This window comes from Chiloscyllium plagiosum, unplaced genomic scaffold, assembly GCF_037043375.1.
Source record: "Chiloscyllium plagiosum isolate Xiang-an unplaced genomic scaffold, Cpla_swu_hap1 HiC_scaffold_8, whole genome shotgun sequence".
Classification (NCBI taxonomy): domain Eukaryota; kingdom Metazoa; phylum Chordata; class Chondrichthyes; order Orectolobiformes; family Hemiscylliidae; genus Chiloscyllium; species Chiloscyllium plagiosum.
This window is the reverse complement of record NW_028270146.1, coordinates 40310671-40337602: the sequence shown is the minus strand read 5'-3', so window position 1 is coordinate 40337602 and position 26932 is coordinate 40310671. Positions and strand designations below refer to the sequence as shown.

The 26932-nt window shown below is 39.0% G+C and overlaps 2 protein-coding genes across 6 annotated transcripts in view; one reads left to right on the top strand and one right to left on the bottom strand.

The window, feature by feature from the left end:
• The window catches only part of LOC122553497 (uncharacterized), a 113756-nt gene that overhangs the window by 54071 nt on the left and 32753 nt on the right, over positions 1-26932 (bottom strand). The gene's annotated exons all lie outside the window — the stretch shown is intronic.
• Positions 1-26932, top strand: part of mis18bp1 (MIS18 binding protein 1) — an 85201-nt gene that overhangs the window by 29397 nt on the left and 28872 nt on the right. For 3 of the 4 annotated variants that reach the window (XM_087989737.1, XM_087989736.1, XM_087989735.1), the window contains 8 exons: positions 3925-4077; positions 8048-8556; positions 17734-17810; positions 19865-19995; positions 22015-22099; positions 23555-23724; positions 26555-26736; positions 26820-26919. In XM_087989737.1, coding sequence (XP_087845863.1) covers positions 3925-4077; positions 8048-8556; positions 17734-17810; positions 19865-19995; positions 22015-22099; positions 23555-23724; positions 26555-26736; positions 26820-26919 — 1407 coding nt within the window. The remainder of the gene's footprint in view (positions 1-3924; positions 4078-8047; positions 8557-17733; positions 17811-19864; positions 19996-22014; positions 22100-23554; positions 23725-26554; positions 26737-26819; positions 26920-26932) is intronic. The other variant, XM_087989738.1, reaches the window with a different exon arrangement.

Sequence of the window (26932 nt, the reverse complement as noted above, 5' to 3'; positions counted from 1 at the left end):
GTCTGAGGCGGGAATTGAACCCGGGTCTCTGGCGCTGTGAGGTAGCAGTGCGTGCCACTGTGCCACCGTGCCGCCTGTTATTTTGGATTTCTTATTCAAAAATTCCTCATGGTTGATTCATACTAAATTACAACCATGATTTGTTTTGCTATTGTATTGGAAACAAGTACAACTTCAGCTTATTTTTAGTACATTGTACTTCACTGGATCGACATGTTGAATCAAGACTTTATTGTGCTTCAGAAACTCTATTTCAGAAAATACTCATGAGCTGCTGCCTTATACTACCAGTGTAATCCTTGAGATAGAGGTACTCTTGACAGTCCTGTTGGTACAGCTTTATAGGTTATCATCCAGTGACAATAAAGGGAGTAGCGAGGAACGTCTAGGGTGGTGTGTGACTGTGAAGGAATTTGCAGGTTTGCCATGCACCTGCTCCCTTGTCTTTCTGTTCAGTAGAAGTTATACATTTGGGAGGTGCTGTTGAAGAAGCCTTGGCAAGCTGATGTGTGAGATTGTGCAGGGGGTACACACTACAAACACTGTGTGTTGGTAGTGGAAGAGGTGAATATTAGAGAACAGCAATAAAACTGGCCCTGTAGTTGGTACCTGCATACCATGAACAAATTAATTTTAAAACATTAAGGTTACGGGTACATTCAAGCTACCTTCGTTGCTGTTGTGTCCAGCATCATAAGTGTTGTTGGAACTGTAGTCATCTAGGCAAATAGGAATATTCTAATACAATTCTAGTATGTGCCTTGAAGCTGATGGAAAGGCTTTGAGAAGCTGAGAATTCTCAGCCCCTGACTTTTTTTTCCCCACTGTATTTATGAGGCTGATCTAATTAAACTTCTGGTCAATGCTGATCCTGGGGTGTTTGTGGTCGGGCATAAATGGTAATAAATGTCAAGGGGACATGAATATGGTCCATCTTTTATTGCCTAGCACTTGAGGGTGCAAATATTAGTAGTCACTTAACAACCAAAGTTTTTGTTGCTTGTGACCATAAACAACTACAATATTTGAAGAATTAGAAATGAAACTAAACACTGCAATCATCAGCAAACACCCCCACCACTGACCTTATGGAGAGAAGGCCATTGATAAGTGTCTGAAGATGTTTGGGCCTAAGCCACCATCTAATTGAACTTGTACAATGCAAAGATTAACCCCCACCAACTACAGTGTTGTCGTCTTTTGTGCTGAGTTTGACTCCAGCTAAAGAAGAGGTTCCTTTGTGATCTTAATTGACTATATTTTGCTATGGCTCCTTGATGTAACTCTTGGTCAGTGCTACCTTGATGCCAAACGCGGTCACGGTTGCCTCTGAAGTGACAATACTGATTAAAGAAGACTTTTGTTAAAAAGATGCAATCCTCAAGAAAGTGATGACATAAGTGGTTAAAGTTGAGAAGTAAAATGTGTATGACCATGTTACCTGGGGTATTCTAAAGGTCTCCACTTAGAAGGGAAATCATATGTAACGATTATAGAGTGCTATTAGGACATCTGAAATTCATAGACTTCCTGTGTAAAATTGTTACATAAGAAAGCATCTTTCTTGATTCTTGGCCTGCCATTGAGACTTGACCATTGTCCTGTTGTGCTATGTTGTATTCGCTTTGTATCCACCTGAAGCCGTTGCTGTGCCAGTTCTCAGTTTCCCATCGATTTTGACCCAGCTACATGGTTGGTCTTGCTGCTCTAATTTTTTCAAATAAAACAAACCTTTGAAAAGCTCTGTTAGATGATGTGGTCATGCAATGCAGATGGTATGTAGTGTAAGATTTTTTTGCTTGGAACTTTATGCCTATGAGGGTGGTGGAAATGGAGACAATGAGTATTTTCAAATGAAAACTAGACAGGTATTTGAGAGACGTAAATTTGCAGGGCTGTGGAATGGAGCTGACTGGATTGCTCAACAGAGAGTTGGCATTGGTTCTATGAGCCTCCTCGACACTATCTGCACTATAATGAGTGGCCGCAACTGTAATTTGTAATCTCTTGACTGCTAACCATATTCTTAAAATCCATCCGCAACCTGCTTCAAACACCTCCCCACCCCCCCCTCGGCCCATCAATAAATGTGAGGGTCTTAGTTACTTTCTAAGTATGATTGAAAATATTCAGTCAGCTGTTTACCTCGCTCCCATTGGCCCACTGTGTCAAAGGTTCTCTAAAGTTCCCATAAGAATTTCCACTTCATCCTAGAATTTGTATTATTTTCTAGATTATGACCTACCTCATATCATGCCCTCTTTGAGATTATGAAAAGGATACTATCCTTGAAAACTCCACTTTTTGAAATTCAAGAAATTGACTGGCTTCTGATGCTTAGCTGCATCACACAATTTGCATTGCAGTTATCTAGATTCAGCTTTACATTAAACTACACTGCAATGTTTGTTTTCTGGCATTGTGAAATGCGAAAGGAGACAACGGGGTCCATTATAGTTAATAATTAATTAACTATTTAATTAATCCTCTTCTGTCCTATCCTCATGACATTTTTCTCCCACATTTAAGTAAATTTAAATTAGAAGTCTATACTGCTAAGTAATGCAATGATTGCAGAATTACATGAACAAGCTTTGCAGTGCCACATCACTGTGGGCTCCTATTTGCACATGTGCAAATGCATCCTGGTGAAAAAGGCTCTGTTGCAGCAGGTGACTTGACGTTACTGGCACCACCTGTGTGGGGAGTGGCAAGCATCTTTATCAATTATCGTAGCATTGGTAACAAACTCAAATTACAATCGTCCATTTTTCTGGAGCTATTGAACCAATTATCCAATGAGTGCACTGCACAATTTTGCAGAAATGTGAAGCCTTTTGCACAGGCGATTCGTGCCCTCAATGCTAAACAATAGTACCCTTTAGAGAGAAATGCAACACAATTCAACTCCTCAAATATGTGGCACTATCTGCACAGAATAGACGTCACAGAATTATTATAGACAGAAGAAACCATTTGGCCCATCATGCATATACTGGTTCAAAATTAGCATCTCAAATGCCATTCTTTTCAAATAATTGTCTAATTCTCTTTTGAATGTCTCAATTAAACTTCCAGCACATTCTAGGGCAGTGTATTCCAGACTCTAATCACTCATTGCATAATATAATTTCTTCGTATCAATCTTTTGCTACATTTTCATCTGTATTCTCTCATTCTAGCTGTTTCCATGAGTGTGAATATTTTCTTTCTATATTTTGTGGTAGTATCCTCATGATTGTGAATACTTCAAATGGATCTCCTACCAGCCTTCTCTTCTCCAAGGGAAAACAACAATTAGTTTTGTCATTTTATCATCATAATTGAAGCTCTTCGTCCCTGGACCCATCTCAATAATCTTTTCTTTCTCCAAGACTTTCACATCGTTCCTACAGTGTAGCACCCAGAACTACATGCAATACTCTGGGTGAGGCTGAAAAATGCTTGATCCATAACAAACATTCCATACTACTTAACAAAAAATGTCACCTCCATTTGTCCTTATTACCATTGATTTGCTGACACTTAACAATGGTACAGTTTTAGCTTGATCATCTTAAAACTAATGAATTAAACAATTGCTTATCCCTAATCCATTTATTGGGAATGAGCATTTGTAGGACTTCCAAGCAAAGAAGATTGAAGACTGTAGCTCAGATATTGAATCGTTGCCCCATATTAAGTGTATAGAGCCTATTTCAATCAGTTAATTTCAACAATTAATGATGCTAACCATGGTTTAAATAGTCCCTTTGCATTTAATAGAAGATGCAGGGAATTAGTGTGGTCTCTCTGTTGATCACTCACTATCATTCTCATGGCTGCTAGTTTATTTTGATCCAGTTGCACAATTATCTACAGTGTTTTTTATGTACATTTGTGTAAGATGTAGATGTATAATATAAATGTGTGGTCTATTTGTAGTCCCTACTCTGCTAATTGGTTGCCAGACTTCACACAAGAAGGACCATGTTCCTGTGATCCAACAATCTCCAGCCAAAATCTTTTTACAAATGAAACAAGGGATTGAATTAGGCAATAATCCATTGGCTTCAGTTAAACTTTCAGAGCATAAAGGTAAAGTCTGATGGTGTTATTTCTTATCTATTTATAATGTCTACCGTCATTTGACCTGTTGGAGCTTACTCAATGTTAACATCTTTGAAAGTTGGAATCTACGTGCATAACTGATTTGTATGGTACATGACCTTATTTTTGATCAGATGGTACCAAGGTGTTAGGTTATCAAATCAGACTAATCCAAGTTGGACATGAGGAAAAAATAAAGTGTAAATTGCAAGAGACTATTCCTGCTATCTTTCTGCAATTTCTTGCATGATTTCAGTTTACTTAACTATAGGCTTTACGTGCTACGAGAAATTTCCTATGGATAATCACTGGGGTAATATTGGGAAATTGAGCAAGCTGTTTGCCTCCAGCAAAGTTTCCATAATCAGCATCAAAAAATGATCAGGCGACTTGTCTTGATGCAAATTTAATCGTAAAGGTGATACCAAATGAACACAGCTCAGTCTCTGCAACTTTTGAGTTTGACCTGAGAGGGCGGTCTTGGTTTAACATTTTATCAAAAGTCTCCATCTCTGAATGCAAAATTCCCTAAAATATAGATTGAATTGTCCACCTAGATTATGTATTCAAGTTACTGAAATTGAACGTGTTAATACTCAACTTTCAGAACGGAAGGCAAGAGTATATCCATTGATCCTAGGCCCTCATTCAGTATACTTCCTTTGTTTAAATATACATTTGACGATTGCCTTGAATTCAGATAATTAGTTGACATAAATTACTCCTTACTTATCCACATTTACAATACATGATTAGTCCGTTCTAACTATTCATTGGGGTATCTCTTATAATTTGCAGAAGTTTTATTTTCTAGGTGACAAAATATTTAATGTAAAAATCATTTAATTTCAGTTATTTCCAATTCTTTTAAAACCTGATGATTAACTTCACCATCCTCTCCAGTCTAGCAAGAAAAGCAGCCTGATAATCTGCAAGATGGTAACAGGGATTCTTGTATGTGTCCAAAATATAAAAGAGTAACACTTACGAATGAGTTGAGCGGCAATAGGATTTTTGTGCGTGCAACTGGAGAGTATGACCTAAATTTTTATTCCTGGGTTCAGAACAGAGCCTCTCCATTTCCTAATTCTGCAAACATGTCCTGGGGAATAAGTGCTCCAGTAAATTGGAATTTAGTTCTAGGCAGCAGATGAAAATAAAATGGTAGACATGGTGGGTAACCTTCGAGACAGTGCATATTTAGCCTGAGCAGGGCCAGTGCTTTGTTGAGTCTAAGGAAAAGAACAATAAAGCAAACAGTTTTTTTTCCCGTCTCAACCCCTCACTAACTTGTGCTTCACTTATGCTCCTCATGCCCTCACCCACACCCACAGTTGTTCATAATATCCATACCTCTCTACATACCCTATAGCCTATTACAGATCCTGTTCCAACTTAGTGCCAATCTATTCTCCACCACCCTATGTCCTTACACATACCATGCTGATATTAAATAAAGCTAAGTGTCCTATCAATGAATTAACTATTGGAAAAATAAAACTACAATCAATAGTTAAAATCTATTAACTGCATTTAATATTCTTCCATCTTTTATAAAACAAACATTGGAATTTATGTCCAACCTCAAACTGTTTTGATTTGGAGATGCCGGTGTTGGACTGGGGTGTACAAAGTTAAAAATCACACAACAGCAGGTTATAGCCCAACAGGGTTAATTGGAAGCACACTAGCTTTCGGAGCGCTGCTCCTTCAGCAGGTGGTTGTGAGTGGTGACAACCACCTGATGAAGGAGTGGCGCTCCGAAAGCTAGTGTGCTTCCAGTTAAACCTGTTGGACTATAACCTGGTGTTGTGTGATTTTTTTTAACTCAAAGTGTTTATAATTGTCAATCAAACTATCAGGTGACAAGCACTCTGCTGTGATAGTGCAAAGTTTGAAATTTATCATGTCAGATAAATTTTATTATGATAATCCATAGGCATGTGTCAACAGACAGTGAAATAGTCAGCATTTTTTAAAAGCACTTAACATAGCTTTTTGTGTTGTCAAGTATTTAAAGGGCACGAGTTTTAAATCCCTTGACAGCTTGACAGCTTTCTTGATCTTTCGAATGAGTTTGTGTACATTTTATACAAGTTCATATCTGCTTTTAACATCGTCAGAGGGCACTTTATCTTTTCCAAATGGAGTCTGACCTTGCCCAGAACCTCCCCAAAGTAGTCCAGCAGCTTTAGACCTTCACCTACCAGGTCTAAAATTCACAAGTCATGTCTTGCACATTCCACTTGCAAAAATATAATCAGCCTTTGGCAGCTGCACTTTCTCTTCGTTTGCTTCTGTGAACCATGAATATGGGAATTAGATTCCATCCCCATGATCCAGTCTCTCTTGCCCTGCCCATAAAATGGGAAATCTCACATTCAGGGATTATACATCCAAATTTGGCATTCACTGTAATTTTTATAACAGAAGGCCTCTCCATCTAATAAATTTCTGAGCCCTTTTTTTAAAAAAATTGTGGCAAAATTGAAGTCGGAGAAACAAGAGTCGGAAAACATTTGGGAGGGAAATCGTCAACACTGGAGATTGTCAGATGTTATATTACAGGTGGATGATTCTAAAAACAATTAATTTTGGAAGATTAGAAATATAGTGAAGTATGATGGCAATTTTACAATGTATCCATCAAAAGTAATGTGACCAGGCATTGCCTCATGCTTTTTATGCATTGTTTAGTGGTTCAATTTATAATGAGCATCTTAGCATGGAAAGTGTGGACAATTTGAAGGCACATCTCTGTGCTTTCCTACAACTTGAGGGTCTTTCCAATGCAATTGTTTGGTGAATGCCCTGAAATCAGCAAAGAGTGACTGAGCTGTGTAGACTTAGTGTTCAGGAGTGACCCTTTTTCTGCTGAGTTAACTGACTTCAGTGGTGGTCCATGCCACTATTACAGAAGGAAATGTCAACTATGTTTCTGATCCTGATTGTTCAGTAATTCCTGCTGACCACATGTATATTGATCTGCAGTTGTGGGACATTGATCAACAAGAAATCTATTGGCATAAAAAGAAATAAGATGACTACTTGATCTTTTCAGTATCAATTGTGCTCATTTGTTTGAGTTAGTTCATTTTAACCTTTAAATTTAATAACCTTTTGTACTCCTCATATTCAATGACTATGACTTCCTGTTCCACTATTTAGACAGTAGAATGTAACATTCTGTTGGCTTTGCTGAATATTATTTTTCATTGGTTAGTTGTTTTGAGTAACCAGATACTAAAAAGCTCTCTTGGGTCTATCAGCATTTTGTCTGGAGCATTCTGTAATTTATGATCTGTCTCCTTCCATTTCAACACTCTTTCTAGTTTGGTAGGTAAATTTGACCAATTTGCATTGGGTTTCTCAGTCAAATAATTTAACTGAGTTAGAAAACAATTATTGTTCAAAAACCTATTTCTGTGACACCCTTCTGAGTATTTCTTCTACCCCAATACAAGTCCTAAAAACTCTATTTTGTCTAGAGTCTAATGTTTTTTAGTTGAACTAATATCCTTTAATGTGGAATTTTGTTAAATGACATTTAAAATTCATGAACAACAGTAAAGCTTATCACTTAAGACATTCATTTGTCAAAACAATGAAGAATTTTAGTCAGGCAGGATTTATTTTCTTCTGAATACATTAATTGTTTATTATCTGTATATCCACTTAGGTTCACTTACAGTTCCACTATATGCCTATTTGTCATCCTTTTTGAACATAAACTAACCTAGCTTCATCTTTATTGCGACCCTATAATGACTGATAACGTCTTGGATGTCATGTGAGATACAATCCAGCTCACATGCAGAATGTTTAAGACCTTTAAATCTTTTTAATATCCCTAGTTATATTAATAATGTGCATTTGTGAGGGTGGGGTGATGGTTTGTTTGTGTTTTTACTATATTCTCAATCTGCTGCCCTAATGATTTTCATATTTTGGATAATAGCGGGATTGCTGCACAGTAACCAACATGGAGCAACATTTACAATATCGAGCCTGTCAAATGAACAGCCCACAGAAAGTATAGAAGCTTCACAGAAGAGTGCAACGATATCAAGTGTTGATAACACTGTCAAAAAAACTGAAAATTGGAGTACTCTTTATTTGAATGAGGATACTGATAATGGCAATGAGGGAGACAATGAAATGTCTCAGGATGTCGCGCTAAACACCACAAATTCAGTTTCTACTGGTAACCAAATCAACTGTACAAAAAGTGCAATTCAGGACTTCACCGATGTTAGCGCTTCCTCCTTGCAAAAGATTGTCCATCCAGATAATGTAAAAATGCTAACAAGGTCAAAGTGTTCTAAAAAAGAAAATGATGATATTCAAGAGTGTAAGAATTTATGTAATATCTTGCTGACATCACCAAAGATCAATATACCAAGGAGACGAGGACCAGAAGTAGTAGAATCAACACCTGAGGATGTTAATGGTCTGGAAAGTAAAATGGTAAGCAAAGTAAAAAGGTGAACATATAGGTTGACTGTTTAAAGAATTTTATACAAATGCAGAAGCTTTTCTGTTGTTGATTGTTGAAATGTATGCATTTCATAAGAAATTGGTATAATATTAAAACTGCATATATTGCTGTCATATTTAAAAAAATAAAATTTAGGGTTTTGCAATTAGAGAATGAACTGTACAAGTTCACTCATTTTCACTTCCAATTTAAGATTTATACGTAAAACTTATGTGACACTCATTATCATAGAATATGTGTAACTAAATACTGAACAGGACTAGGTAGATTATAATGTTAATATCATGGTTACTTTTCAACTGAAACACTTCTGTTGCATTTTACAAGATTTTCTGATTGATGACAGTGCCATCCAAAAAGAGCAACTCTTTTGCATCAAAATCTCACTATTTAATAAAAATAGAAGGTCTGACATTGCTAAGCATGTGCCTGGACAAATATTATCATTATAGACTGCTTTACTAGAGTAGACTTATTCTTGGGACCTTTATGGATTGAACATGAATGAATAGATCATACATCATGCTCCTTAGCTACTGTTTGCTCCTCTGTCAGTGTTGCAAATGAGTTGAAATTGCAAGCACAGTTTAAATTGTTCTATCCATCTCCCAAATTTTCTTGGATTATGGTTTTGTGAACTCTGGACAACTATTCAAATAGCTATTTTAATATGGGGTCAGACAATGAATAATGACACATCATTCAATGGTGGGAGAATTGAACCAAATATTGTTCTTATTTTTCAAACTTTTTAGCTAGTCTGAGTAACAACAAATAATGAAAGCTGAAATATGAGCTATTAAAATTCCGTTATTGGAAACAGAAATGCTGGAAGTACTCAACAGTTTAGGCAATATTCTCGGAGAGAAGAGAAGAGTGGCTTGACCTAGAATATTTCCAGAATATTGTACTTTGTTTCCAATATATACCAACATACAAATTAGAATCCATTTAGTCATTGAACCTTTTCTGCCATTCACAGCATTCAGGTACAACAGGCAGTGATGAAGGTAAATGGAATATTAGCCTTCATAGTGAGAGTATTCAAGTGCAGGAGCAGGTTTGTCTTGCTGGAATTGTAAAGGGCCTTGGTGAGAATATAGCACAGGAACGGGTCCTTCGGTCTGCCATGTCTGTGCCAACCGTGATATTATTCTAAATGTATTCCATCTGACAGCACATAGCTTGTATCCTATTATCCTTTGCATGTTTATGTTTATTGATTAAATGCCTCGTAAATTTGCTTCTGTATCTGCTTCTACCACCTCCCCTGCCAGCGCGTTCCAAGCATTTACTGTTGAGAAAGAAACTTGCCTTGCACGTCTCCTTTAAATTTTTCCCCCTCTCACTTTAAACCTATGCCCCTAGTATTTGACATTTTGCTTAGAAAAAGGCTCTGGCTATCCAGTCTGATCATGCCTATCATAATTTTTTATACTTCTATCATGCCACCCCTCAGGTTCCAACCTTCTAGCAAAAACAATCCCAGTTTGTCCAATTTCTCCTATAGATAAATCCAGTCAAGCAACATTCTGGGAAATCTCTTATGCATCCTCTCCAAAGCCTCCACATCCTCCTTATAATGCAACGACCAGAACAGCACAAAGTACTGGTGGAAAGATACTGGTGGAAAGGACGATGGATGAGGACTTGCCTTCTGAGGTAGTTTGGGCTGAGGTTCGGAATAGGAAAGGTGAGGTCACCCTGTTAGGAGTCTTTTACAGGCCTCCCAATAGTCCTAGAAACGTAGAAGAAAGGATTGGGAAGGTGATTCAGGAGATGAGTGACAGTAATAGGGTGGTGGTTATGGGGGACTTTAACTTTCCTGATATTGATTGGGAAAGCTATAGCTCAAGTTCGTTAGATGGGTCAGTGTTTGTTCAATGTGTGCAGGAGAGTTTCCTGACACAATATGTAGACAGGCCAACAAGAGGTGAGGCCATACTGGATTTGGTTCTGGGTAACGAACCAGGCCAGGTGTTAGAATTAGAGGTAGGTGAGCACTTTGGGGATAGTGACCATAATTCGGTGATTTTTACTCTCGTGATGGAGAGGGATAAGTGTGTACTACAGGGCAAGAGTTATAGCTGGGGTCAGGGAAATTATGATGCGGTGAGGCATGACTTAGGATGTGTGGCTTGGAAAAGTAGACTCCGAGGCAAGAGTGTAAATGATATGTGGAGCTTGTTCAAGGAGCAACTATTGAGTGTCCTTGATAATTATGTACCTGTCAGGCAGGGAGGAAAGGGTCGTGCGAGGGAGCCGTGGTTTAATAAGGAATTGGAATCCCTTGTTAAATGGAAGAGGGCGGCCTATCTCAAGATGAGACGTGAAGGTTCAATTGGGGCGATTGAGAGTTATAGGGTAGCCAGGAAGGACCTGAAGAGAGAGCTAAGAGCAGCAAGGAGGGGACATGAAAGGTCCTTAGTCGGTAGGATTAGGGAAAACCCTAAGGCTTTCTATAGGTATGTTAGGAATAAAAGAATGACTAGGGTAGGAATAGGTCCAGTCAAGGATAGTAGTGGGAAGTTGCGTGTGGAGGCGGAAGAGATTGGGGAGACACTGAATGAATACTTTTCTTCAGTATTTACTCAGGAACAGGGCATTGTCGGCGATGTGAATACTGAGTCACAAATAAGTAGAATGGATGGCTTTGAGGTATGTAGAGTAGAGGTGTTGGAAATCCTGGAAAAGGTGAAAATAGATAAGTCCCCTGGGCCTGATGGCATTTATCCTAGGATTCTCTGGGAAGCAAGGGAGGAGATTGCAGAGCCATTGGCCTTGATTTTTATGTCCTCTTTGTCTACAGGAGTAGTGCCAGAAGACTGGAGGATAGCAAATGTGGTTCCCTTGTTCAAAAAGGGGAGTAGGGATAACCCTAGTAACTATAGGCCGGTGAGTCTCACTTCTGTTGTGGGCAAAGTCTTAGAGAGAATTGTAAGGGATAGGATTTATGCACATCTGGATAGGAATAATGTGATCAAGGATAGTCAGCATGGTTTTGTGAAGGGCAGGTCGTGCCTCACAAACCTTATTGAATTCTTTGAAAAGGTGACGAAGGAGGTTGATGAGGGGAAAGCGGTAGATGTGGTATATATGGATTTTAGTAAGGCGTTTGATAAGGTTCCCCATGGTAGGCTACTGCAGAAAATACGGAGATATGGCATTGAGGGTGAGTTGGAGGTTTGGATTAGGAATTGGCTGGATGGAAGAAGACAGAGGGTAGTAGTTGATGGCAAAGTTTCTTCATGGAGTGCCGTCACTAGCGGTGTTCCGCAAGGATCTGTTTTGGGACCATTGCTGTTTGTCATTTTTATAAATGACCTGGAAGAGGGGTTAGAAGGTTGGGTGAGCAAGTTTGCGGATGATACGAAAGTCGGAGGAGTTGTTGACAGTGAGGAAGGATGTGGCAGGTTACAGCAGGATATAGAGAAGCTGCAGAGCTGGGCAGAAAGGTGGCAAATGGAATTCAATGTAGCTAAGTGCGAGGTGATTCACTTTGGGAAGAATAACAAAAAGATGGGGTACTGGGCTAATGGTCGGATACTTGGTAGTGTGGATGAGCAGAGGGATCTTGGTGTCCATGTACACAGATCTCTGAAAGTTGCCACCCAGGTAAATAGTGCGGTGAGGAAGGCATATGGCGTACTGGCTTTTATTGGTAGAGGAATTGAGTTCCGGAGTCCTGAGGTCATGATGCAGTTGTATAAAACTCTGGTGCGGCCGCATCTGGAATATTGTGTGCAGTTTTGGTCGCCATACTATAGGAAGGATGTGGAGGCACTGGAACGGGTGCAGAGGAGGTTTACCAGGATGTTGCCTGGTATGGAAGGAAGATCGTATGAGGATAGACTGAGACACTTGGGGCTGTTTTCATTAGAGAAAAGAAGGTTTAGGGGTGACTTGATTGAGGTGTACAAGATGATTAGGGGGTTAGATAGGGTTGACAGTGTGAACCTTTTCCCGCGTATGGAGTCGGGTATTACAAGGGGGCATAGCTTTAAATTAAGGGGGGGTAGATATAGGACTGAAGTTAGGGGTAGGTTCTTCACTCAGCGAGTCGTAAGTTCATGGAATGCCCTGCCAGCAGCAGTGGTGGACTCTCCCTCTTTATGGGCATTTAAGCGGGCATTGGATAGGTATATGGAGGATAGTGGGTTAGTATAGGTTAGGTGGGCTTGGATCGGCGCAACATCGAGGGCCAAAGGGCCTGTACTGCGCTGTATTCTTCTATGTTCTATGTACTCCAAATATGGCCAAACCAATATCTTATACAGTTGTAACATGATTTGCCAACTTTTACACTCAATGCTCCAAATGATGGAGACAGGAATGCTGTATGCTTCCTTTACTGCCTTATTCACTTGAGTTATAGCACCAGGATTGCAGTGTCATGGAATGAAATATTAAACAAATTTAGCTTAAGTCTTTCATCCTTTAGAATGATCATATTAGTTTCAGTTCCTTCATATGTAAATTCCAGAACTTTTTTAAAGTTACATTTTCAAGATAGCTTTTAACAATAGGTGTCACCTTAGTTCAGATAATGCATTGGAGGTGTGAAGTTAAAGTCTGTCTGTGTCCCAATGTTAGGTCAGACTGATTCTATTTCTAAAGTGGAGGTTACAGAATCTTACATGGATTTATGTAGTTTTTGAGCGAAATAAAAAGTAATTCTGCAAGTACAAATTGTGTATGTGTGTGCGCGTGCACACGCAGGGGAGACAATGTGTGTGTGTATGTGTCTGTGTTGGGTGTAATGGAGTACAAGTCTGAGAGAGGGTGAGTGTGGAGTTGTGTGTGTGAGCGAGCATAAGAAAGAGACTTTGTGCATGCGAAAGGGTCTGGAGGAGTGGTGTGTGTGTGTGTGTCTGAGAGCGTGTATAGTGTAGTGGGGTCGCCTGTAGTGTTCCATGAACCCAAGGTCCCAATTGAGACCATCACCATAGGTACCAAAATTGGCTGTCAGCCTCTTTGCATTGTTGCGTATCCCGAAGTCCGCTTTGGAGGATGGTCACCCAAAGATCTGAGGCTGAATGTCCTGGACCGCTGAATGGTACATCCAAGTACACCAGCATTCTCCACAACGATGGCATTGCGGCAACAGCCTCAGTACTCAATATCAACTCATCCGCTTCATCCTCGACTACAACATTTTCACCTTTGACAACCAGTTCTTCATCCAGACACATGGAACAGCCATGGGGACTACATTTGCACCCCAATATGCCTACATTTTCATGCACAGATTTGAACAAGACTTCTTTTCTGCACAGGACCTCAAACCAACACTATACACCAGATATATGGACAACATTTTCTTCCTCTAGACCTATGGTGAGGAGTCACTGAAACAGCTATACAGTAATATCAATGAGTTTCATCCAACTATCAAACTCACCGTGGACTACTCTTTAGTATCTGTCTCATTCTTGGACACATGCATCTTCATCAAGAATGGTCACCTCATTGTACTGCAAACCCGGATAACCTCACTATGCTACACTTATGTAGTTCCCACCCGAAACATATTAAAACAGCTATCCCCTATGGACAAGCCCTATGCATACAAAGGATCTTTTCAGATGAGGAGGTACGTGATAGACACTTGGAAATACTCAAGAATGCTCTCATAAGAACGGGATACGATGCTTAACTCATCGACCACCAGTTTGAAGTGCCACAGCAAGAAACCGTAATGACCTCCTCAGGAGACAGTCACGAGCTGCTACCAATAAGGTACCCTTCGTTGTCCAGTACTTCCCAGGAGGCGAAAAACTACGCCATGTTCTTTGTGGCCTACAGCACATTGAGGATGAGCACCTTGCCAAAACCTACCTGACACCTCCCTCTCACCTTTAAACAACCACCAAACCTTAAGCAGATCATTGTTTGCAGCAAACTGCCTGGCCTTCAGGCCAACACCATACAACCCTGTCATGGCAGACGCTGGAGGATGTGTCAGAGTTTTGCCACAGATACCACCATGTACGTGGCAGGTACTCATGTGACTTGTCCAATGTTGTCTATCTCATACGCGGCAGGCAAGGATGCCCTGAGGCATGGTACATTGGCAAGACCGAGCAGAGGCTACGGCAACAGATGAACGAACACCAGTCAGGAGTGTTCCCTCCCAGTCAGGGAATACTTCAGCGGTCCGGGACATTCAGCCTTGGACCTTTGGGTGACCATCCTCCAAGGCGGTCTTCGGAACAAGCAACACTACAAAGTGGCCAAGCAGAAACTGACTGCCAAGTTTGCTACTCATGGGGATGACCTCAACTGGGACCTTGGGTTCATGTCCCACTACAGGGAGACCCACACACTCATGCAGACTCTTTCTCATACACAAGCTCTCTCTCATTTGCTCACACATACACTCCCACACACTCACCCACACATGCACCCTCTCACAGACTTGTATCCTATTACACTTTCACATAGATACACACTGTCACAGACACACACCCCCACACAAACTCCCACATGTATGCACACACACTCAGTCTCCCCTACACACAAACATATAAGTTTGTGGGGTTAATTTGTATTTGCAGAATTACATTTTTATTTTGCTCAAAAACTGCATAAATCCATGTAAGCTTCTGTAACTCCCATTTTAGAAATAGAATCAGTCTGACCTAATATTGGGACACAGACAGACTTCACACTTCACACTTTCAATGCATTATCTGAGCTGAGGTGGCACCTATTGTTAAAAGATATCTTGACAATGTAACTTTTTAAAAGTTCTGGAATTTAAATATGAAGAAACCAAAACTAACATGGTCATTCTAAAGGATAAAAGACTTAAGCTAAATTTGTTTAATATTACATTCCATGTCACTGCAATCCTGGTGTTGTAAAGTCTGTGTTATGATTCTGCTCCAAAACCACCCGATGAAGAAATGGTGCTTCAAAAACTAGTGATTCCAAATAAACCTGTTGGACTATTAACCTGGTGTTGTGATTTTAACCTAAAGTTTCAGCCATTTACAGTATACTTTCCTCTTGCATTTTGGGAGGTCATATATATCACCTCACATTTGTTCTGATTAAACTCCATCTGCCCTTTTTCTGCCTAACTTTCTGCTAAAAATATTTGATATCCTTCCTGACTATCCACAACTTCACTCAGTTTCATGTCATCTGTGAACTTACTAATCAGACTACCACATTTGCATCTAAACAATTTATATATACTGCAAACAACAGAAGTCCCAACAGCAATCCTTGCAGAAAATGGATGTTCTCACACTTCCTGTTGGAAAAACATCCATCCGAAACTACCCTCTGTCTTCTATGGCCGAGCCAATTTTGTATCCAATTTGTCAGCGCGTCTTGGGTTCCTTGCAATTTGACCTTCTGGACCAGCCCACCTTGAGGGACCCTGTCAAATGCTTTTGTAAAGTCCATGTAGGCAACATTAACTGCCATGCCCTCATCAATCATTATCTTCACTTTCTTGAAAAAACTCTCAAGTTTGAGAGACAAGACGTCCCCAGCATAAAGGCATATTGACCATCCCTAATAACTTCATTCTTCTCCAAATGCTATACCTAAGAATCTCCTCCCATAATTTCCCTAACAGTTATGTAAGGGTCACCAGCCTATAATTTCCTGGGTTATCCCTGTTGTCCTTCTTGAATAAAGGAACAACATTGGCTAATCTTCAATGTTCTAGAACCTTGTCTGTAACTAAAAAGGATACCAAGATCTGTGTCAAGACTCCAACAATCTCCTCCCTTGCCTCCTTCAATATTTTGAGATAGATCCCATTAGGCCTATTATGTAGCTTAATGTTTCTCAAAACACCCAACATCTCCCACTTCTTACTATCAACATACCGTAAACTTGCCATCATCTATGTATTTCTCCTTGGTGTATACCAATTTGAAATACTTAAGGACCTCATCCACTTCCTCTTGCTCCACACATAAATTCCCTCCTTTGTTCTTGAGTGGGCCTACTTTTCTCCAAGTTACACTCTTGCTCATACTTTACGTATAAAATGCCTTTAGAGTCTCCTTAATTTGGTTATATTGAATGGCGGAGTTGTCATGAAGGGCTGAATGCCTACTCCTATTTTCTATGTCTCCATAGCTGATACGACTGTAACCTCAACACCACATTTTCACCTACCTCAAATAATCTTTGATTCCCTCGTTAGATTGCTTGGAGTTACAGTTTTTATTAACCTCACATTACTAAAAGTTTAACAGCACCTTCATTGCATATGAGTTAAAGTTTCCATTTTAATACGAGAACCCAAAAAGAAAATTAGCTATTCAAATAGTATGTGTAATCTTAAAGGCGAATCTTTCAAAATAAATTCAGAGGGAGTAGGGTTATGATGGTGAGTAGTTTGCATCAAAGATGGGTGATATGCAAATAAGCATAATTTAAAAGTTACTTATGAATAGGGAAGACAAAGTCTCTGTTTATAATGAGCATAATTCAACATTAGGGGAAAGAATGGCCCCGTGGTATTACTGCTAGACTATTAATCTTGAAATCCAGATAATGTTCTGGGAGTCTGAATTTGAAACCTGCAATGGGGCAAACAGTGAAATTTGAATTCAATAAAAATTTGGAATTAGGATTTTATGATGATCATTATTGATTGTTGGAAAAACCCCAGATTCACTAATGTTCCTTAAGGAATGAAACTGTTGTCCTTACCTGGTCTGGCCTTCATGTGACTCCAGACCCAGCAATGTGGTTAGCTCTTAACTGCCTTCTGAACAATTGGGGATGGGCAATAAATGCTGGTTTAGCCAGCAACACCAACACAAAAATAAATTTCACACCACAATTGGTACCTATTTCAATATTCTCCGAGGTTTTCTGAAATCAGTCTTTGTGTATAAATCATCAGGAGGTTTTATGATGGCAACACTATTCAATAAGAGCAGTACTAGAAACGGACATTAACTAACTAGTAACCTACAATATCTAGGATTTAAATAATTGAGATGTCAGCCCACCAGCAGCAGATGGTCAATGGATAATACTGGTTAGGTTTTTAGAGAAATCTTTTAAGCTCTGAATAACTTCAATATTTAGCAATTATTATTATCTTGTTGACAAATATTTTTGTCATAGATTATTTAACTTTGTATCACTCTTTTGTTTTAAATATGCAGGAAAAAAGGATTACTCTCACCAAATGGATCATCCAACAGATAAAAGGCAGCAATGAGATTTGTGTAGAAGGAAAAAGGTAATTTCTTTACGTTTAAAAAATAGAGAAAGAAATCTTTAAAGAATACTTTTCCTGTTTTCTTGTCCTATTGCCATTTTTAACCCCCTCATCCTGAAGTGGCTTACTGCTTTTCATGAACTATTGATAATGTGCAAAACATTTTTAGCCAAGTGGTTGGGATCTGGAAGGCAGATTCTGAGAGAAGATGGTCAAAGTGGTTACAATCAGGCTTTAATTTGATAAACACCTGAAGATGAAAATATGTAGGGCTATAGGGAAAGAGTATGATAGTGGGATAAGCTGAATTTGCTCTTGCAAGCACAAACACATTGGGCTAATGGCCACGTTCTGTGCTGTAACCGTTCTATGCGAGAGCGTAAATATTGTCAACAAGTTGTTCAAATAAAAATAATTTAGTGGACCTCCAAGAGACAGTGATTATTGTTATTAATCAGCACCAGGTGGTGTGGCCAGTTTCCCCTAATCCAGGGTAGTGATATAATTTTGATGTTCCTCCTGTTACAATGAGTTAATGTTGCTTTCACATTAAATTTAAGAACTCTGATTTATTTGTGTGGCGAAGTTAGACATTAATAAAGATGAGCAAATGATTGCATGTTTTTACTTTCTAGGCAAAAACACTCAAATAATTGTACAGTAAAATACAGGTAAAATTAGAATAATTATTTCATTTAAAGAAACTGAAGGAGCTGTGTCAGAAAAAAACACTGACAAGGAATTTCCTCAGAATTGTTCCCATTTCTTCAATGTTCCTTCACAAGAAACACAATAGTTATATCTGAAACTTATTTGGATGTCCATTTTTTTTCCCTACAGAGGTAGGAAGGAATGCCAGTAGCAGCACTAGGTGTGCCTAAAAGTGAGCTGTCAGCCTGGTGAAGCTACCAAACAGGACTATTTGCAGAAATTGCTAGACAGAATGAAGTGACCCCACAAAGAATGGGTTATATCTAAGCTCTAAAGTCCTTTCATATCCAGTGGTGAATGATGATAACAATGAAACAACTCTCTACAGGATGAGGCTCCATAAATATCCCCAATCTCCACGATTGAAGAGCCCAATACATCAGTGCAAAAGATAAGGCTGAAGCACTTGCAGTAATTTTTAGCCAGACATGTCATCTCTGCCTTCTCCAGTGGTCCCTAGAAATACAGGTGCCAGTCTTCAGCCAATTTAATTCTGACCTCATTACAGCCTTGGTTCAAACAAAAATGTTAAATTCCAGACGTGAGGTAACATCAAAGCCACATTCGACTGAGTGTGGCGCTAAGGAGAGACAGTTACCTGGTTAAGTTTTCTTGCTTCCATAGAGAAAAGGTTGGAGAAAGATGCAAATTAGGAGACAAGACAGCTCCCTATTGCATTTCATCTCCTAGTGACACATTGCAGGAGCAACTTAGGAATTGCGTCAGCTGCCTTCTCCACAAAAGCAAGCAATTAGTTAGGACACTTAAGATCTCATTTGGGAGCAATTTTACAATGGCATTGATATTTTCCCTCCATTTAGCCTGACTCCTGCTGTATGCAGATATTGCAGTTCTATTAAGGTAACCTCCTGGTGGCATGTTGGGTGGTTATCAGAGACGGGAACTCCGTGCCTCAATAATATGTTTGTTGAAATGAAAGACCAGAACCACAAAAGATTACAACTCTGGTGTAGATGTTGCCCCACTATTTCAATTGTCCTGCTAGCTTCAGGCTTTATTTGAGGACCTAAATGCAAACAACCAAGAGCACTACTCGCTTGAGACATGCTTGACTTCTTCTGCATCCAATAACAGCATCCACGCCTCCTGGTGGAGCCACTGACCTGACAGTGCTACATGCTCTCTGTCATGAAGTGTTCGAAAAGAAAATCAATAAGGAGGTGACCAATTAAAAGACAAAATGGGTGGGCTTGGTACTCCTCCTAAAAGGTATTTTAGGTCAATGAGCTTGTGTCAGAATTGGGAATGGATTCATAGTTGGTTAATTTGTACAATGTATCTGGAACTATATTTTTAGGTTCTTCAACTGGATATTAAAACACTATGTATGTGTTCCCAAACAGAGATACTGATGGAATATACTGGCATAGTAATGTAATTGCTGAACGAATTAAACAAACTGAAGTGAAATCTATCACTGGTTCAATTTATGTTCTGAAAGGACCTTTGGATTATGTTGCAATGAAAAACCAGGGTAAGTAGACTAATAACTAAGTTAAGGCAAAAAGCAGAGACTGCAAGGCTGTTATTCAAGTGGCAGAAAATAAGAAGTGGTGTTCTAAAAGGGTCATTGCTGGAACATTAGTAAGCTTGTAAAGTGGTTAAATAATTTGCAATTAGAGTTCAATATGAATAGGAAGATTAGAAACATCACTTATTATATTGCCCAGATTTAAGAAAGAATACTGAAGAAAGGCAAACACAAAACTTTAGTTGGGAATGAAATGAAAAGTAGGCAAGTAGTGTTAGATCTAAATACAGCATACAGTTTTGGTTGCCATATTATTAAAAAAAGATCCAGACATACTGGAGACGGTACAGAGGAAATTTATTATGGTGACACCAGAAATGTATGCATGTTCTTACAATATGGAGACAAGACAGCCAAATCAAATCAGCCTTTAACTGTAAAAGTAGAATACTCAGTGATGCTCAAAATTGACCCCACTAATTCTGAGCCTGACTTTTTGAATAACCAGAACTAGATGTTGTGAATAATCGACTACAGCAGAGCAAGGTGAAACAATAAGTTAATCTAATTAATGTTTGATTTAAACCCAGTAACCCTTTTTCATAAACAAAACAAAAAATGCTGGAAACATTCAGCAAGTCTGGCAGCATCTGTGAAGAGAAAGCAGACTAAACATTGCAGGTTCAATAACTCTTCCTCAGAACTAACTGACTTCCAGCATTTGCAGTTCTTTGATTTTTTTTTGTTTTGTTTAGTCATACTTTTGTTTTCAGCCCCATTCACACACAAGATATACAAATAAACATGGTAAACGGGTACATTTTAAAAAAAGAAAAAATAACAAACTAGCCCAATTACTTCAGCAGCTTTGAAGATGTGTCATTTGACAGTACATAGGTTTATCTCTTGATTGTCTTCAGAAAGTCATCTATCAATGCCACTGTAATGACAGAAATGGGGCGTGTGGGGTGATGATTGAGATAGCAATGAGTGGCATCGTTGTTAGGGCTGTTGCATGTGGGAGAAAGCTGGTGTGAGGTTCCAAGAGATTGAGGAGGCAACTTGTAGGGCATGCAGCATTAGTGGTGTGGAGGGTTGAATGGGGTGGGTGACAGTGAGAGAGGTGTGGAAAGAAGGAAGCGTGAAATAGTGAGAGTGGCAGAGTGTGAACCGCAATGAGAATTGGGGAAATGGCAGAGAGAGAGCACCCAAATGTGAGATAGCAGAGACCAGAGTGTGGTACTTAACATGGTGGAGCAGAGAAGCAATTGACGTTCTTTCTGCATGGCTGGATGTTCCTCCACACCCGGGAAGTGGTACCTACATGGGTGATGACCTCCGACAACATTGACATGGTCTAGTAGCATGGCATTTTTTGCCAGTTTTCAAGAATAGCACTCCTTTCCTTTGCACCACCCCATCCCCTCAGGACCTCCAGGTCCCTGACAGGGAAGTTTCAGAATACAAATGCTCATCCAGATGCACAGAAACATTTTAAAGAAGGTGCACATGCAAGGGGTGCCAGTGTTTTGGTTGTTATCTGTTGAGGGGTAAGCTATTTTGGGCGCAGAATGTGGAATGATGCAGCAAAATTGGACTTGAGAAATATCATTAGGGTGGAGTAAGTAGTTAATACAGTGAGTTTGGTAAGATGCAGTAAGAAAACGTTCTCACCAAACCTTCCAAAAAACTTGTGCAACTTGAACTGAGCCAAAATAAGTTTGATTCAGCCCCGTCTTTGAGCTATGAGGTCTAGTTCATAGTGAGGAGACTCTCTTAGTCTGCCTATATTACAATTTATAAATTAATATATGCCAATTCAGATTGGTGACTAAATACTTTATATACTTAAATATGAAAAATGTCAACACGCTTAATTCCAGCAATGGTATATTTTATTCCCTTTCTCCTTTCAACCCTTGATTAGCCCTTTGTCTATAATATTTCCTTGTCAACTTAAATGACAATGAAAAAAATGCGGTTAGATTTATTCCTTTTAACTGTGTTTTTTCTTTGAAACAGGATTCTCTAATTCCATTTTAAAACATTTTTTTCTGGGTTTTCCATTGGATTGGAAGGAGTATATTGAAGAATTCTTTAAAAGGAGGTATGTCAGTCTTCCTTTTCTATACTGTAGTTGGTGTTGATTTAAATTGCTATGGTCTAGTCCAAGATTATCAAGTTGGGTTGCGAAGACTTTTAAGGAAACAATCTTTACAGAATATATTGCTCATTATCTCAGTCACATTCCTTGCAACCCAATGCAATTGTCATTTTTATTGTCTGTTGCTTCATGTGTATTTGGTAAATATTGAAAAATCGCTGAGAAATATCCTCCCAGCGCTCAGACTAGACATGAGTTCAGTAATTTTCCTTTGTCAAAAATAAGACTATTTAAAGAAGGTTCTGAAATATCTTTAATATCACTTCCCCCATTCTGCACATTGTAACAGATTCCAAGGCCATAACAATAAAGTGAATTAATTTTAAAAGGAACTGCTAGGAGTACATTAAATACCATGTTAATGGAGCACTAATTTCCAGTAAGTGTAACATTTTCAGGACCAATCGTATACTTTTTCAAGTTTGTGCCATCTCAGTAAGGACCTGAGAAAGCATAAAATTATGTACAACGCAAGCTAACTCCCAAAAAATTTGGCTTTCATCTTTATGCACCAATTGAAACTTTACGAGAATATCTGTTGTAAGTTGAATGCATAAAACATTGTTCACTTAGGGTATTTCAATCATTTTTTTTAAAAAAGGAACCTTGAAGCTGTTAGCAATCATTCGGAGTTATATGGCAACCTTTACAGCTTTGGCACACACAACCTTGCTGGAGACGGTGACCCTCTGTTCTAATTTACAGTTTTTCGAGATGCTTTTGTTCAGAGTTGCTAACTGTCAAGATGGCTGTATTTCAAGATTGTTCTGTACTTATGTTTTGATTATGTTATTGCCAAGAATAATTGAACACTTTCACTTCAGGAAGAAAGTGGAGCAGAAAAATACATTGGAATATAGTGATCACGTTTCACAGAAAATAAGATGCTATCAGTTACTATGGAAATGTTTGGGTCACTATTCAAAAAAAATGTTTCCCGAGAGAAGAAATGAAAGCTGTTTTGGAAAATCACAATGGGCCAAATTTGTTAGTTTTTACAACTTAGAAGATTTTCCCATTATATCTGGGCCTGTCATTACATATCCATTTCTTCTTATCCCATTTTCCAGTACCTGGCCTTGTCTGGCATTTCAAGTATATGAAATTCTTGTGTGCCATGAGCCTGTCTCTCTATTCCTCTCCACCCACCCCTCCCCCCACCATCATTTAAAATACTTGTAATGATGGTATGAGGCCCTTAGGTGGCAATAATTAGCCATTTATCTTCTAAAGACCCAACAGTAGATAGAAACATTTTAGAAAAGTCACCCAATGAATTTTATGTACACCTCCTGTCTGCGAAGTTACTGATGAGGACATCAAAAAACAGCCAAACAACCAATTATTGAAATAATATTAATCTAAACAATTTTAATTTCAAAAATTCTCATCATTTAGGGAAAAAGGATGTCATTCAAAAACAAGGGAGAGTAAAAATGCCAGGTTTCAAAAGCTGCCTTCAGTGAAATCCAGAAATTTACAAGATAATGCAGTTTTACCACATGATAAGGCTAAGACTCCATTGTCAGCAAAGAAAAAGCGAATGAGAGAGTCAAAAATTGATAATGGTAAGTTTTTAAATACTTGTATGGGTTGGGGAAGAGGGGTGTATGTTTAGTGAAGAAGATGAAATGATTACAATTTGTTGTGGGGAGAGGGTCTTAACTATGTAGAAAATGCTTCAATTTATATTTCTTGAATGCAAGTTCATTTATCTTGCATTTACCTGTATGGAATGCCATTTGTCAGTTATGCCCACTCTATCATCTTGTAATCTAAGGCAATCCTCCTCATTATTTACCACCCCATAATTTTTGTATCATCCGTGATCTTACTGATTAACCTTTCTACATTGAAGTCTAATTTGTTTACATTTACTGCAAACAACAACGGCGGAACGCCACATAGACCTCCAGTCACAAAAACACCTCTTGATCATCACCATCTGCTTCCTGTCACTCAGCCAATTCTGGATACAATTTGCCAAATTTATGCAGATTCCATGGCCTTTGTTATTAGTCTCCCATGCAGGACCTTTTAGTCCATCAAGTCTCTCTGCCACTCAGTGAGATCATGGCTGATGTGATGATCCTCAATTCTATATTTCTTATAATTCTGATTCCGTTCCTGATTAAAAATTAAAATCTGTCTATTCAGCCTTAACAGTCCTCTGCAGCAAGTAATTCCCAGATTCACTACTCTCTGACAGAAGAAATTCTTTCCCCTCTCTGTCTTAAATGTGCAACCTCTTATTCTGGGATTATGCCCACTGGTCTTTGCCTCTTCCAGAAGGGGGGAAAAGGTTACCATGTCTACCCTGCCAAGCCGCCTAAGAATCTTGTATGTTTTAATAAGGTCATTTTTCATTCTTCTAAATTGCAATGAGTACAAGCCCAACCTACTCAATTTCTGTTCCTCCTTGGATAAGGGACCCAAAACTGTTTATGGTATTCCAGCTGTGGTTCTGCCTTGTATAGTTTTAGCAAAACCTCCCTACTTCCATTTGCCTTCCCTGTTACCCAGTGAACTTGGATTTTGAGGACTCTGTTATGACACGGAGACAGATAGCTGAACCCAATCAGCCTTTCTACCTCTGTAACTGCAACACAGTAAAATTAAACCATTGAAAACCCCACAAAGTCACTCCAATGGTTCCTAATCAAATTTTTGAATAACCAATCCCAGACTTCGTGAATATTTAATATCCAGCCACCAGTTTTGTATCTTATTCAAAAGAGTTGAAGAATGTGGTGCTGGAAAAGCACAGCCAGTCGGGCAGCATCCGAGAAGCAGGAGAATTGACATTTCAGGCATAAGCTCTTCATCAGGATTGAGGCTTGTGGGCCAAGGGGGCTGAGAGATAAATGAGAGGGGTGTTGGGCTGGAGGGAAGGTAGCTGGGAATGTGATAGGTGGATGAAGGTGGGGGTGAAAGTGGTAGGTCAGAAGGCGGATGGAGCAGATAGATGGGAAGGAAGATGAACAGGACCGTTCAAGAGGGCAGTGCTGAGTTGGAAGGTTGGATTTGGGATAAGGTGGAGGGAGGGGAAATAGGGAAACTGGTGAAATCTACATTGATCCTGTCTAGTTGGAGGGTGCCAAGGTGGAGGATGAGACGTTCTTCCTCCGGGCGTTGGGTGGTTAGGGTTTGGCGATGGAGGCGGCCCAGGATCTGCATGTCCTTGATGGAGATGAAGGGGGAATTAGTGTTCAGCCACAGGGCGATGGGGTTGGTCATTGCAGGTGTCCCAGAGATGTTCTCTGAAATGATCTGCAAGTTGGCGTCCTGTCTCCCCAATGTAGAGGAGACCACGTCGGATGCAGTAGATCTCAGTCCAGCTTTAAAAGCTATTCAGCAGCTAGGTATTGTTAACAGGACATATGAAGTGTCCTGGAAGTTGTGGTGGCTCACAAGAATTTTCATGTCAATAATACATGAGTACAGATGACTGAGGGTTGAAACTCCCCAAAAAAGTATTTACTTCAAGCAACAAAAGAAGATTAGAATTCAGAAATTCTAGGGACATATCTTGCTTCGGGAAGCTAGCCGATGGCACCATGTTGGAGATGTGCAGGTGAGTAAGTACTAGACAGCAGTATTCAGAGTCCAGGGCAGCGTAAATGCAGGAAAGCAGGTGATCAGCCGGAACAGAAACATTTGTTGTAGCAGTCCATGAGTGAACAGCTCTTGAGCAAGAGTTAAAAGCCGGGTCGGCAAAAGTGAAGAATTATATTCCCTTGTGAAGCTTAATGAGATTTTATGACCAATTATGACATCAGGGCATCTGAGGTAGTTGTGGAAAACTGTTGTAATCTTTCTCAATTGTACTTTTTTAAATTTATGTGCTTTGTAAGTTCAATCACAGTATTGTTCGTGTCTACTATATCGTTAATTCTGGGTATTAGAAATAAATTGCACATGTAATATAGATCATATTATTGTTCCAGCTCTTATTGTAAAGGCTTGATATTTGCTCAAAATGATGAAATCTTATTATCTTAAGTCCCCTGGAACACATCACCTTTGCTTAAAAGATAAAAGATACTGCTCACAAACCAGATCAAATTACAATTTCATGATGTAGTCTGGGATCATAATGTAAAGTTGGCAGTCTGGTCTGAATTCATAGCATGTGTAATCTTTATAAATTAAAGTAAACAAACTAAAGCCAACAATTTTATCTTGATAATGCAAGATAGCAGCTATTTTACCAATTTTGTAATTTATTAAATGGTCTAGAATTTAAATCCTGGTAATCTCAGGAAAATTTGTTTTTCATTTTTCAAAATTCAAAAGTATTTTAAATTTCATCATGTTTGCTGCTCTGCAACTGGTTATGTGCATTAATTCTGATATTTAATACTGTTTAAATGGCTTTTGTACCTTATTTTACAATAGAGATTACAGTTTCCACAGAAATGTCAATGCAAAGATGTACACTGACTAGTCGTAGTGGTCGTTGCATTAAAGCACCATTGGAGTACTGGAGGGGACAACGATTAGTAATTGATAATACATTGAACGTTACCATCAATGAGGGTGGAACGGATTACTTAATTTTCACCGCACAAAACAATGTAGTAAGTATAATAATTTATAATAAAGGGAATAATAAATACTTAATGACTTGAAGTAACTTGTTTTTTTTTTAATTTTACAAAAGGAGAAAACAAATGTTAAAGATGGAAATTATTTGAGAACCTCAAATCAACAGAGAAAACGACAATCATTGACAGACGACCTGAGTAAAAAGCGAAAGAGATGTAAGAAAATATA